Below are 14,507 nucleotides of genomic sequence, written 5' to 3' on the forward strand. Positions count from 1 at the left end.
AGTGAACTGAACGATCACCATGCACGTAAGAAGGTATGAAATCGTGCATGTGTGTGTATGTAATTCTAGATTAACAGTTATAAAGTATATATTAAACAGAAATTACAGAATAGACTTGCTGATATAAATTTACGAACGTTGTTTTCAAAACCAGTTAGAGAATTTACAAAATTCTCTAATTATATTTTTATTTATACATGTAGAGAGCTAGATCTATCAGTCTCTCACGCAATAAAAATGAGAATTTCATTCAATTTGTTATCTCTTTTAAACATTACATTTAAAATTAATTCTCGAAATAAGTACGGTAACTGTCTCATAATTTAATTAATTTTTTCTGCATATAAAATAATTTTAAAATAATTTGCGCATTTTAAAATAATTTGCCATATTCTAAATAATTTACTGTCTACGCGAGAAATATGTATATTCATCACATAGAAAATACGTAAACAATCCGCGTAGACGTAATCTTGAAGTCCACGACACAACCCTTGTCATCCCCGTTGTTTTCTCCTGTTGCGAAAACGTTTCTCGCCTTTGTGTGTAATTCTTCGTAATCTCACGTGACAAAAAATTCGTCGAAACTAACGCCTTATTATTGGATTTAATGCGCTTAAACACACAGAAATTTATGGAACGTATACGCTTCAATAATACTTATTTTTTATTACCTTTTTTCCTCTTTTACTCTCTTTGTGTTAATTTTTAACAAACGTAACTAATGTTATAATGATGTTAATCGAGTTGTCTGGCGAAATATATCCGCTCTCAGCATTGCGAACTCCACACCAGCGGTAGCTCGGTATGTTTTCAGGCTTTCCAGCACTCTCTCTCTCTCTCTCTCTCTCTCTCTCTCTCTCTCTCGCGAGGGAATTAAAATCAACGTGAATTAATCAGCCGCGCTCACGGCGACAATGGTCACCCGGCAAACCCTAGGCTGTTGAACTCGCACGAGCGACTCTATCGACGCTGTTATCAGCGGCAGCGGGGCCGTATCCATCATGCCGACTGAGAGGCTCCCTTCTGTTCGGATCATTCGTCCGACAAGATATACGCAGCTGCTACATATAATAATCCGGGTTTTATCCCGGTGTAGACAGCCGGCGCTACTTCGAAATCCGCGGGCTAAGTCCGATACGCTTAGAGAAGGTTGTCACGAACGGCGACTGTGCCAACGAGGGTCAGAGCGGAAGAGAGAGAGAGAGAGAGAGAGAGAGAGAGGGGGGAGGGAGAATGAGAGAGTTTGAGCGTGCATAGCCGAGCACCACGACGGCGGTCCTATCGAAGACATGAATCAGCAAGCGTGTAATCGGTCGGCCCTACGCTCGTGGCGAGATGGCGGGAACAGATTAGACTCATCTTTCTGGAATAATGACGACGTGTGTCGCTGCGAGATATTAACGATTCAAATTTAGCACGCTCGGATATCGGACGCTGATTGCGAATGCGGCACCCATTTGGGTCGGCCCGACGTGCATCGCTTGCTCGCTTGCTCGTTGCAGGTTTTTTTGTCGTTGTGTTTTTGCCCTCTCTCTCCCTCTCTCTCTTTCTCTCTCTTTTTCTCTCTTCTTTTTTAGCCTTTCCTTTTTTCTCTCTTTCCCGTTCGCAGCGATCGCAGTCGACGATCGGTATGCAATGTGCGAATGTGCGGGTGAGTTTCATATTTACCGAATATCGCATCGGGTTGCTGGCCGGAATTGTGACGGCGCCCAAGCCACGAAATCGGCCCGAAGGGTTTCGCTGCACCGCGGCCGTGTCGGGAGTCGGCGATTTTCGCGATCGATTCTTCCGCGGCGCTGATCGCATCGAACAACCTCGACAGGGCAGCTCGTTCCACGCTATTCCGAAATTGTTGATTCGCGCTTGGGCATGAACGTGAGGCTCGCCTGATAATGAGTGGTTGTTTGCAATCCTGGCTCGCAGCATGAAAAACCCGAATCGGGTTTAACGCTTGATTGGGAAATCAATGCCCGTCAATATCGGTCGGCGTGAAAAATCCTGTAATCAGTCATCTGAGAATCACTTGCAATTTGGCGGGTGAAGCCTCTCGTAATAATGTCGTCACCCACGTGTTGACCGAAATAACATCCGCACGTGAAAATAGGAGTACAGCGACACTACTCCGATTAAATAGTTCTTTGCACGCGTGTTTAGATACATTTTAAGAGGTATTACAATTATATCACAACTATATTAGTAAAAACTAATTAATAAATTATTTTGCTAAGTTTTTTTGCTAAATTGCTATTTAAAAAGATAAAAGTTTCTGTACAAAAGCTCTCTCTCTCTCTCTCTCTCTCTCTCTCTCTCTCTCTCTCTCTCTCTCTTTTCTTCGTATTTTGAGATAAGAAGCTTCTGTTGTATTGCTTAAGATCGACGATTCTAAATTTAGATTGTATTCGGTAAGTGGAGACATTATTAGATTTATGTGTAATTAATGGAGGACACAGGAACGTAGATTTTATTAGAGAAGTTAATTATTCTTATTAGATTTTATTAGAGAAGTTATTCATTAATTATTCTTTTGACCTCTGCAGCAGTAGAGCATATATTCACTTCCTTTAATGCTATCCATTCTTTGATATATATGTGTCAGAACGAAAAATAGCTGCGCTAAGGTTGATTGTAAGTTAATAAAGATACTACATCCAAGAATATATTACCAAATTATTCTCTGAGCCAAATTCGCAAATTTCGCCTTCTTGTAATCTGTTTCTAATATTCAAACTAATATCAACGTGTAATTCATGCTAAAAGTAGAGATTGAACTGAGATTAATGTTTAACTGTAATCGCGCGAAATGTGTACAAAGACCGAGCAAATTGTCGAGTCATGTAATTGCGATTGTGCACGGAATTAGATTCGTCAAAACGGCGATACTGCACAAGGCGAATAATTCCGATCATAATTAGAATATACGAACCTGATCAGGGAACGTTGAAATTGCAATTTCAGTCCTGTGAGTAAGATTATGTGCCGCGTTTGGATGTAATCGTGCAAATTTAATTTTCTCAAGGTAATCAGCTCGCTCTTGGTTACGGGTTGTTTCATCACACGCTAACGTATTTGTGGAGTAACATATGGCAGAGCTTTCGTCCAATAGTTTATAAGATCAAACGGTTATAGTAACTATACTATAGATATATAGAGATAGTAGATAGATAGATAGACAAATAAATAGATAGACAGAGAGAGAAAGAGAGAGAGAGAGAAATTAGAGGAAAATTGCATGCAAGTTACCATCCTCACATTATCACTTGTCGATAAACCTATTCTGAATTGTATAATTCTTTGAGCGAAACCACATAATTACATAGAGAAAAATAATTTGCTGACTCAGCAAATTTTCTGCTGGTCTAGCAAAATCTTTTCGTTATTATATGGACAGCAAAAAGATTTGCTAAAAGTACTAATCACTATGTGCTGGATATAATTTGCTGAATCTACAAATTATTTTGCTATAAGAACCATGATGGATTTATATAAACAGTTGCAGTTTTACTCCAATAGCAAATAAATTTGCTAAAGATACATTATTTTGCATCAATAGCAAATTGATATGATTCTTAGGGCAAATGCACTCAACAAATTTTTTCTATTCTGGCAACAAAACTACTTCTGCTCTGATAACGAATAATTTGTAAAATTAGTTACGTCAACTAAATTTTTTTGATGTCACTACGAATATGCAGTAGCAACGACGATTTTACTAAAAAATTAAAATTATTTTTCTCCATGTAAAAACGTATATATTTTAATTAATATTGTCATGTAGATAATTGTGAGTTAAGTTTAAATGTACTTTTAAGAAGTTAAAAATAACGGAAAAATATTGTTGCGGTTTTTTCTGTAATGCTATATATAAATATAACATCGCATTAACTCCACGTGAACTCCAAAATAATCGTCAAATTTGATAAATCGTCTATTCAGGGTCACATAAACCACATTCAATCGCTTGCGACAGCATTGCCAGAATTTTGACGAAATTACGGAGGACTGTTTAGGAATTGGTATTTAATTTAATTTTAAATCTTAATCCATCTTAATCCATTAATATGAACACGGCTAAGCGATGACCATAAATTGTATCGTTAAGAATTTATTGCCACTAATTGACGACGATCCAAAGCTTCGAACGCATTCGGGAGCGTAATTGTCTGACGATAAGGATCGCCTTTCGTAAATTAATGAGAACGTTATCCACCTGTGTGTCATTCGAGCATAGCATAATAATTGACTTGCACCAGCCGAACGGAACGTGTCAATTTTAATGTGGTAAACAATGTCATTAGCACGCTGATATTATCGAGGCCAACGCTTCAGATTGCAGCGTGGCGTAATTACACTTACGCGAGAGGTAACAATCAGAATACTACAACAGAGCTTGTAGCTGCAAATTGTCCGACTCCGGCACGTATCATCGCCTCGTTAGGATTAACGATTTATGGGCAACTTTTTGTAAACATTGTTTTCTTATTAATTCATCATGTCGATGCGGTACGCACGATGTAGATAAAGACATCACTTTTACTATAAAGTGGTGGCTTAAAAACACATATCATGACGATAAAAGTACTGTCCGATAAAAGTAAATTGATTAACGATAACGAAGAAGAGAAATAACGAGAAGAAAAGGAATTCAAAGTCGCAACTCGACAATGAAGTTCCTTCCTCACAGCTGAGGGCTTGGCAGTAATTATTTGAATGAGCCGTCTCTCGAAACACGACGCAAGAGTAACTGCACTCGGAACTTCGGTAGATGATTGTTTAAACCATTTATTATACGCTTAATGATTAAACAATATTCCAGACGACGTAGTTACAGAGATATTTAGTGTTTACTTGAAATCGCGCGTCGAGCGATCGATCCTCTTTCGCAGCATTGTCCAGTCATTAACAAGTGTCTCTTAGTCTACGGGAGAAGCCGCTCTGCGCAGATTTTCACACATCAGCGAGAACTCTTCATTTAACGGTGCTGGATGGTGCGTTCGTTGAGTGCCATTCGCAGTACGGGATTATTCCCGTCGAAAATGTGCACGATATACGGCCACCAGGGACGCCTATTGCAGGATAATGAATTAATGGAGGACAGAGGTAAATGAAACAAGTATTTAAGCCCGCCGCACCACCGACTGCCGGATACGCCTCTTTTCTATGCTCTTCATTTGCCGACAGGTAGAAATATGTACTCGTCGAGACCATTACCTATACCTCGCCATTCCCAATCCTCCTGATAATTAAACGCAGTGCGTTTGATCGTTCACCTAATTGCACTAGTTGTCTGACAGAACGGTGTACTCTCTAAAGTACAATCGGCGTATTCCTCACTGAAATGCTCTATCTGTAACTTGTAGTTCAATCAAAAGTGTAGTACTCCAATGAATAAAGTTTCGCTGAAAGGATCAATTGATAGTAGCGACTATTTCCATGCATTTTGCAAACACAGCGCAATGGCATGCCGTCATTGTATGCAGGGTGCATAGAAACCGTCAATCCCGTTGATACAAATGTAGAAAGTTGGAGATTTGTTGTAACGAATTTACGTATTCCGAATTTTGCATTAAAATCTCACTGAAATTTCATTGGCTAAAATCAATGAGATGTAAGACAGAGCAGTAAAGTGCGAGTGTTTCCATTGAAAATTAGTGAACGCTCACCGATTTTCGTTCTGGATATTGATCCATTCAATTTTTACCGATTCACTTTAAGAGAGTAAACCATAAAAGAATAAATTACTAGAAAACGAGAACCGTCGTCCCGCTTTTTATCTGTCCATAGGTCCGCTGGAGGTCGGAATAGTCGGAGGATTCTGCTTTTCAGCAAAATGCCAAAAAAGATATCAATCATCACGAGCGAACAGCGACACTACTCACCGGTATCGGTAGCACTTCTATTTTGCGACACAGATCTACTAGATCGAAACGATCTAGCGCGGATTTTGTTTCTCGGTAAAACGTGCAAAAAAACAGGGGAAAGCAAAAAAAGTAGCAATCATCAAAAACGGGCAACGGCATGATCGTGTCAGCCTGCTGCCGCCGCTGTCGCTGTCGCTGTCGCTACTGCTTCGACAGCGAATAAATCCAGCGCGACATATTTTCCACGATATTTCACCACTGAAATACCGGACAAAAGCGAAAGCGTGCGCAAGTGAGGAAGGGTAAAAAAAAAAAAACAAAACTTGGGCGGAAATCGCGACTAGAACGTAGCGTAGAACTGATACTCTCAATGAATCTCACCGTGTCAAGATGCGCTTCGTATCGCCTCTCCCTCATGCTTTCTTATAGTTTCGTTCTTTTGCTGTTGTTCATTTTTTGTTTCCTATAGAATTTATTAATATGAGAAATCCTTCCGCCACCTGTTCCTATTCCCAGCACGACGCCCCAAGGTTAAACGCGACCATCGCGCTGCATGCACGATGATGCACCGAATCCGCAGGGAAATGTTCCTTGCAACTCGCGCCACGGAACACGATCTCTCGTGAACGCCGGGTATAACTAATTTCGACGTTATAAACAAGGTCAGCGGCGCAGCGACGGAGGATAATATCGTTAGGCCGCGCTGCATCACGCCAGGATTATCGCGATTAATTATGTGCGCCGGCTACGTAGACCGAGTATACAGGATTATTCTGTGCGTATGTGTCACTTACATTCGGATGCAGGTTGAATATATCGCAGTCGATAGCAACGATGAAAATTGTGCAACTATCGGAAATCACACCTTTTTTAATGGCTTAACCCCAGGCAAGACCCGGAAGGGTGGTTATTTCACCCTGTATCTTCTCTCACCCCGTGGAACATTATAACTTGCCTGTTGTTGCTTTTCCGAGAAAACATCTCGCCCGCAAAATTTTAGTTTCAAATTATATCTCTGCATTTAGATAAGTTCTGACCTTTGATCAAATAAAATGTATGATGTTCCCAAGAGTTAATCGAGTTAACAATGCATAAGAGAAATTTCGATAATTTTTACCGTATCGTATTCGAGATATTTCATTTTAAATTTGTATTATACAGGCATATGTTGAACCGTTATATAATATAATTTTTTTTATAATTTAGTACGTTTAGTATATTTGCAAAGAAAAATATTAAAAAATCTGATATAATAATAAAATAAACTTTGAAACATATTTTAATAAAATATATAATAAAATATCTTATAAATTTACTATACTAGGTTAAAGAAATATAGAATTTTATATGAAAAATTCGTGAAATCGATAATATATAAATAGAAACGTGGCAATATCACATACGTGACAAGTTAGCGCTAGCTCTGAAATAATCTCATAATATCATAATGTCGTTTATATATTTATTATTTATTTTAACGTAACAACTATATATTTCCAATTAAAATTAAATAAAACTGATCATTTATCAACTACAATGACGAATATATTTCATGTTCATATTACATTTTTTACAATTAATATTGATGTCAAATGAGTGTCTTACAACTTTTATTTTGTTACTTTTGAAATATTTGATAATTTTATAAATAAAAAACAATTTTTGTTGCCATAGGAAACAAAAAACATTATGACACTTACTAATTTTATCTCACTAATATTATTGCAAACTTATTAAATAATTTGCAAAATTTAATTTTTTCGCAATTTAAAAAATTAAAATTAAATTAATATTAAATTAAATTAATTTAAAAATTTTTAATTATTTGTTTAATATAATTTTAAATAATTTCTTTTTTGTAAGATACTGATTGACTGAAGAATGGCGTTAGAATCTCGTTAATTTCATTCTCAAACGTGATTTTTCTATGTCGTGATATAAAAATGTAAAAGCAGAATTTACGTTTTGATTATCACTGCGTAGAGTGTAAAACATTATTGACTCGTTAATAGAAATCCAAAGAAATTTATGTGTACCCAAAATTGACCATATTGCTTTTTAAGTTCCCGTCAACAAACTCAAATGTATCCCTGAAACACGCAAGATTGCGGAAAGTTCATAAAACCAGTTAATTAATTCTTTTCCTTCAGCGACAGTCGCAGACTCAAGTTGGCTTGCGTTGCGCGGAACTTTTGGGTGGAGGCTATGCATTAAATTCGGTGATTCCGGCAGACTGTAGTTTACCGTCAGCTTTAGAGTGAACTTTCGAAAACACGCAATATTATACTTCGCAACTTCGTCGGCGGGGCTACGCCCTGTTCTTCCGCGCGTACTCGCGCACCTCATAATTTTTCATCGCGCACATCGCGATGGTGCGACGACAGGCGATAATCAAGATTAACAAGTTCGAAACTCTGTAATTTGTCAGTGTCGGTACTTACGCGCGGCGGAGGCGGAGGCGGAGGCGGCGGCGGCGGCGGCGGCGGCAGTAGCGGATTATCGACAGCGCTTGCACTTTCAATCGGTTGCGTGCGTGCAAGGTTAGAGCTTCAGGTCGCGCAAGGTCGCGCATGCAGACATTACGGAAAGTTATGCCGGAGAAGTGGCGGCGCAGCGGCTCGGAAATACTGTCGTTAACCGTGACACTCGTCGTAGACCGATTGTACAATTATCGTTTCATTACCGGGAAAGTGCGCGCTCTCGCACGTAACGTCGATCACTTCGGATGGACCGCTTGAAAGTACGCGCGATCCGTCGTCTTGATCGAAGAAACTCCCACGGATATTCGAATAAGGAGCATTCCTTGCTCGCATCTCGGGGAGCCGTGCAAAACGACAAGATGAATATCGGGTGCCCTAGTGTCTCGATTAATCGTGGCTGCGCGAAGTGAGCGACACGCGGTTACTCCGCGCTTCTTATCGCCGTTAATTACGTAGAACGTTAATCACTTAATCCGCTCGCATCGTCTTCGAATCGTCTGGAAGACACTCGAGTTGATGGGATTTGCACGTCTGCAAATACTTTGAATGTGAAATTCTGTGATAGAAATCGAAAGACAAATAAGATATTTACGCTCAATAATATTTGCAATAAGGATTTTCGGTCAAGAACTTCAACACAAGCATCTTCAAACTTTTAAGGCATTCCATTCAAGTAAAAATTTTTTCTTCACGAAATAGTCTTCAACGATACTGATGAACAATTTTGCGACCCGAATAAAATTGACCGCCGAAAAGTACAATTTCCGAAATGTACATAATTATATATACACAGAAAAAGATTAACATCCATTTAAACCTAATATACTCAAATTAATAATCATTGTTTCATATATAAGCAACGATATAATTTTGACATAAAAAAATTGTAAAATCTTGAATTTTTTTAACAAAGTTATTATTTTATTTGAATGTTATAATTGTCTCACATATAAGAAATACAATTATTTTAATAATAATGACATTTTCTTCCAATATTTAGAAACGTTATATTTTTAATCCAAAATTTTGTGCTTCTTATACGTGAAAATTATTTTTGAATAATAAGAATATATTTTTCTTTGTTGAATCGTATAATATGTATTGATAGAAGTAATTTATCTTCATTTAACGCTGTGTAACTTCATTTTAAAATTCACATATCAGAAATAAAGATATTTTTGAAAGAAACCAAAATATTTCTTTTTATATTCACATATTTGCATGTATATATTCTACCCCTACAAAATTTAATAAATCTCGCAACTATAATAAAGAACATAAAAGCGCAAACTTTTTACGTTAAGATAACATGTATAAAAAATTGAAAAAATAAGATTTGCTTACTTTTTCTTGTGAAAAGCTTTACACAATTTCAAGCGTTAATGATTCTGCTCTGCGCACGATCGCTATTTTTCTTTTCAGCAAAACAATTATTATTTCACAAGTTGGAGATAAAAAATATTATTCTACGTGGGATAAATTAATAGCATTATATCAATCGAATCATTACTTTGTCAATACAAGAAATTTGAGAAGGATCAACTAAAAAGTTAATATACGTAATTATGCACACTGGATTTTAAAAGATTAATATAAAAACAGCCAAATATTCGATTAACCGCTTCATAAGCAAAAGTACCGCCTGAATAAACAAATTCTCTACTCGGACGCGAACTTCGGATTAATTTTGCAAAAAATGCTTTTTACTTACCGATGCGAGCGGTTTAAGCCGTAGTCTCTTAGACTAACTCTCAACGAGTGTTTAATTACAAAAGAATCTTGGCACGATAGTTTCGCATCTCGCGCGGGCGCGACAACGCTTGTCTGTGTGTGCGCGCGCACGTGCGGCCGTCGAGCGTCCTTCTACACAGAGAGTGTTTGGTAAATTCATGCTCACTTTATTTAGTCTAGATATTACTATCACTCGTGTCCGTCACCGTCCATAGTGCCTCTCTTGAGTCGATATCTCGGGTGGAGGGTGAAAATTCAACAGCGAACTTTCGTTTGAACGACTTTCCTCTCGATAAGCGTTTGGAAATCTCGCCAATGAAGTATCTTTAGGCCGCGGCGGAAGCAGATGTCGCTTTCGCCGCTTCTCCTTCACACACCGTGCTCATCACATCTGCGAATCGAACAAAGCATCCTGTGAGTGACACACGACGCGTCGACCGCATCATCTCTTCTTGTCGTCGTTTCAATGCACCGTCGAGGCGATCGCTGATGTTCACGCAAGTTCGACGGCGCCGACAGTTCCGATCCGCGCGTTATCAATCACTTACTTTCACGGAGAGCTGCAGCCGGGATGTGCACTCGTTGAGTATCTGCATCGTGCGCGTGATTTTTGGTTTTTCTCTTTCTGTCTATATCGGTTTAAATTTAACACTTAATCGCACACCTACCCACCCATCCGCATTGTTCGACGAAGTGGCGGCGCAAACCATCAGAGAGGCACCTGTCTCCAACGACTTCTCCAGTCACACGCAGCGTTACATATTCACGCGCACGGAAGTTGCCGTCGAAGTCACACGGACCCGTCGATGTATCTCATATCAGTCGCTAGATTGATGAGTTTGTCTTCACATCCGCGCTAACGTCAAATTTTTCCCATTCAGCACGCGAGTCACACATGCACACACGCATACATATACGCACACACATACGACCGATCGTCGAACACGATCTCTCGTGGAGGAGTTGAGCCGACGACGACACACTGCCGTCGCCATCCGCTTGTGCATTACGGCCTAATATTCCTCGTTCCAACATGTGACACGGAATGTAACACGATCGATCGACGGAAGAATGGATGATATACGCGAGCCATCTCGAAGTCACCCGATGGCATTTTATTCTAGAACGACGCGCTGAGCTTTTTCGGCCGGAAGCTCGGTCGTTGGTTCGCTCGGCTGAAGACGCGAACAGGTGAGCCATTATACTCCCCGCTATATCGTTCTTCGTCCGGTTGAGCAACGACGTCGCCTGATTACCGGAGAGTTCCAGTGGACGCACAGACTGATCGAGCGATCAATTCGTCAGCAACCTCGTGGCTTCGGCACACGACGACATTATCTCACGCTCTTCGTATTAGCATGCTACGTTGTTACATATCTCCACATCGAACTGTAATTAAACACGGAATCGATCAAGTGGCAGTTCAACGGCGCAAATAATCACAACTGACCTTTCGATGCCACTCTGCCGGGCACCGAGAGCGCGTTTAGTCGTTCTGGATAAGCAGTATCAATCAATCACACCCGATCCCGCGGCCCTCGCGTTGTCCTCGGTCTCGTTAACGACGATGGATCTTCACGATTGGAAGCACCACGATACGACCGCGCTTCAAGTTTTGCTACGAATTTTTCCAGCGCACTCGCGCACGATTTCCGCGGTATGAGTCGCGCGAGCACGATTAATGACAATAATTACACAATTCCGCTAACACCTCAGATTAACCCTCGTGTCCCTTACACTCACGCACGTCACAAGCTCCAGTTCGTCTGCAGCGCCAGCTTGAGCGTGACGAACATGGTCAACAGCGCAGTGCAAGCCATCATCGACGGCGAGGTCGCCATGCTGTGCTGCATGGCGGCCGGATTGTCGCCCTTGAACACGTGCACCAAGACACGGCCCGGCTGGGCATTGCTGGCCTTGCAGGTGTAGTTACCAGAGTGGCGATCCGACGCTCTTGGCACTTCCAACCAGCTCTCCCTGCCGGCGAGGTCGGTGCTCACGTTGACGCCTTGCTCGACGTCGTAGTTGATCATACGTAAGTTATGATACCAGAAGAGGTACGACGGCACCTCGGTCGACTGCTTCACGAGGCAGTGCAGCTGTAGCGTACTGCCGGGCCTCACGAATTTCTCCGCTGGGCCGGCTATCTCCGCTTTGGCTTCTGCAAATGGCCGAACGTGACACGTGAGACGTGAGCCGCTTATACTCCGGGACGTCGTATTGTTTACTATGAGCGTGAGAGCCCGTCCGGGTCGGGAAAAGGGAATAGCTCGCTGCGCGGGAGCGACAGGATCTCGGGCACGTCGCGCCAGGGTTTCTCAAACCGTCTCGCCGCCGAGAGAGAGAGAGAGAGAGAGAGAGAGAGAGAGAGAGAGAGAGAGAGAGAGAGGGAGGGAGAGAGGGAGAGAGAGGGAGAGGTCGCGACTGCCACAGCGGCCGATTACCTTAAACAGATGCTCGCGATTACGTTCAGGGAATGAAGCCCATTCAAATTGTCGTCGCGAGACGACGAGCCGAGTAAGACACGTTATTACCAGCGAAGCTTGACAGAGCGACGCGACTCGTTCGAGAAATCTGAATTGGTTGTTCCATTTTGCATTCTACTTTCATTTTAACCCCAACCGGTCCATCTCCCTTCCCCCATTTTCTCTACTCCGTGTCAAGTAGTCGCGTAAACAAACGTATCGGGTTCGTTATCTCGCAATTTATTAATATCAGCAATTCAGTGTTTCTCCAATGAAGGATCTCTCAGTGATATTTGGCCTATCAGATTTGGCTAATAGGCAATCAATGTAATATGAAATTGATACAACGGTGTGATTTATCGGGAACGATGATATAACGTTTTATCCAATAATATCAATATTATAATTAATGTGTGTGATATGCATATATATGCATGTGCTTGTATGTATGGATGTGTGGGGAAAAGGACATGCGCGCGCGCACATGTTTGAAAGCGATACTCATATGAAAGCGGACCAATTGCATAATTAACTTTTCATCTGAAGCAGCAAATCTGCATGTTACTATTTCCATTAACCGACTACCAATTTCGTCCGGAGCATTCTGATATAATGGATATCGAGAGAATCGAAATATATTGTCGATCATGCCTTCGATGTGTAATATTTCACACTGCCCGGAAATAGATATATTAATCATTTACTCCAACAGGAAACTTCCAAATATGTATGAGAGAAGAGTGGGTACTCGTTGGAGATCGGGGCTAAATGCTACATTTTTCGGAATGTCAAATTTACTACTTTTCAGCCGATCAATTGTTGTGACCGACTGTACAAACATGATAGAGACAATCTTCCTCTATGCGTTTATATGCCCGCAATAATCCTGTAAGCCGTATAGTTTGTTCTATAATAACCAAAATGGTAATGGAGGGGTAAATTGCAGAGGCAAATTGCAGGAGTAAAAGTCCTGGTAAATTGGCTATCAGCCCGGGGTAAAAAGGCCACATGTAAAATATGTATCTTGATTAGTAGTTCCGGGATCCCCACGGTCCATCCCGCTGACTCTTAATTATGAACTAACGCTACCTCATCCGTCGATATACTCGATTTCAGTCATTTCATGAATGAAAATTGCTTTTATGATCCGAATCATAAAAGCATACACTTTCAAGAAACTTTAACACATCACACTTAGGTTTACTCATTCACGATGTAGAATATTAATAAAAGAGAAAACGGCTGTTCTTGCATAAGTTACTTTTTTCAATTTTTTAACTATAATATTGTTCTGATTTTAATGAAAAACTCAGGGAAAAGTATATATGTGTGTTCTAAAAAAAAACATTTTGTAGTTTTATTTCCATTGTTCCTATCACGATAAATATATAAGCAAAGGACTAAACACTTTGGTCCAACGCTTTGAACCAACTAGACTCAGTCTCTCCTATTCCTTCTTGTAAGTCTCAAAAATATTAAAAAGACTTGCAATTTTACTAATCTAAAGAAATTCTTCTATCGAAAACTCCGCCGCTTTCTGTCGATTCGACCAATTCGTTTTCAATTGCAATGAATTATTCGACAAGAAACGAATCTCTCGCGATAATTAATTCCAGGAACAATTCACTCTCTCGCACACAGACGCGCGCGCGCACATACATTGAGTAAACTGTCTATTAATTAAGTATTCAATTAGACCGTGTTCTATTATATAGAACAGTATGCACTGTGGTTATAATCACATCACATGTGATTAATGTTAGTATTCATAGAAATTCTAATTCATCGGCGACTTTACATCGAGCGGCGACTACATTAACTATGTTATTTCTGCTTGTACCGCGTAAAAAGAGCGCTTTCACTCAAATATACAAACAGCGTATAATTATTCACTATATACACGTGGAGTTTGCTCTATTGGCTATATTTATCAATTACTATTAGATGTAACAATCTGATATTTCCTAAAA

At 40.2% G+C, this 14,507-nt stretch overlaps 1 protein-coding gene across 2 annotated transcripts in view; it reads right to left on the reverse strand.

Annotated features, from left to right (window-relative positions):
* Positions 1 to 9,302: 9,302 nt before the first annotated feature.
* Positions 9,303 to 14,507, reverse strand: part of LOC116854115 — a 116,100-nt gene continuing 110,895 nt past the window's right edge. Inside the window, exons 5-6 of one of the 2 annotated variants that reach the window (XR_004380092.1) lie at positions 11,523 to 12,233; positions 9,303 to 11,461 (exon numbers count right to left, since the gene is read on the reverse strand). Coding sequence is in view for 1 of the 2 variants with exons in the window: in XM_032835711.1 (XP_032691602.1) it covers positions 11,821 to 12,233 (413 nt within the window). In the remaining variant the exon portion in view is untranslated. Of the gene's footprint in view, positions 12,234 to 14,507 lie in introns of both variants that reach the window. The other variant, XM_032835711.1, reaches the window with a different exon arrangement.

The sequence above is a fragment of the Odontomachus brunneus genome, unplaced genomic scaffold (genome assembly GCF_010583005.1).
Source record: "Odontomachus brunneus isolate Ranch 3 - 2012 unplaced genomic scaffold, Obru_v1 Obru_scaffold_008, whole genome shotgun sequence".
Lineage (NCBI taxonomy): Eukaryota > Metazoa > Arthropoda > Insecta > Hymenoptera > Formicidae > Odontomachus > Odontomachus brunneus.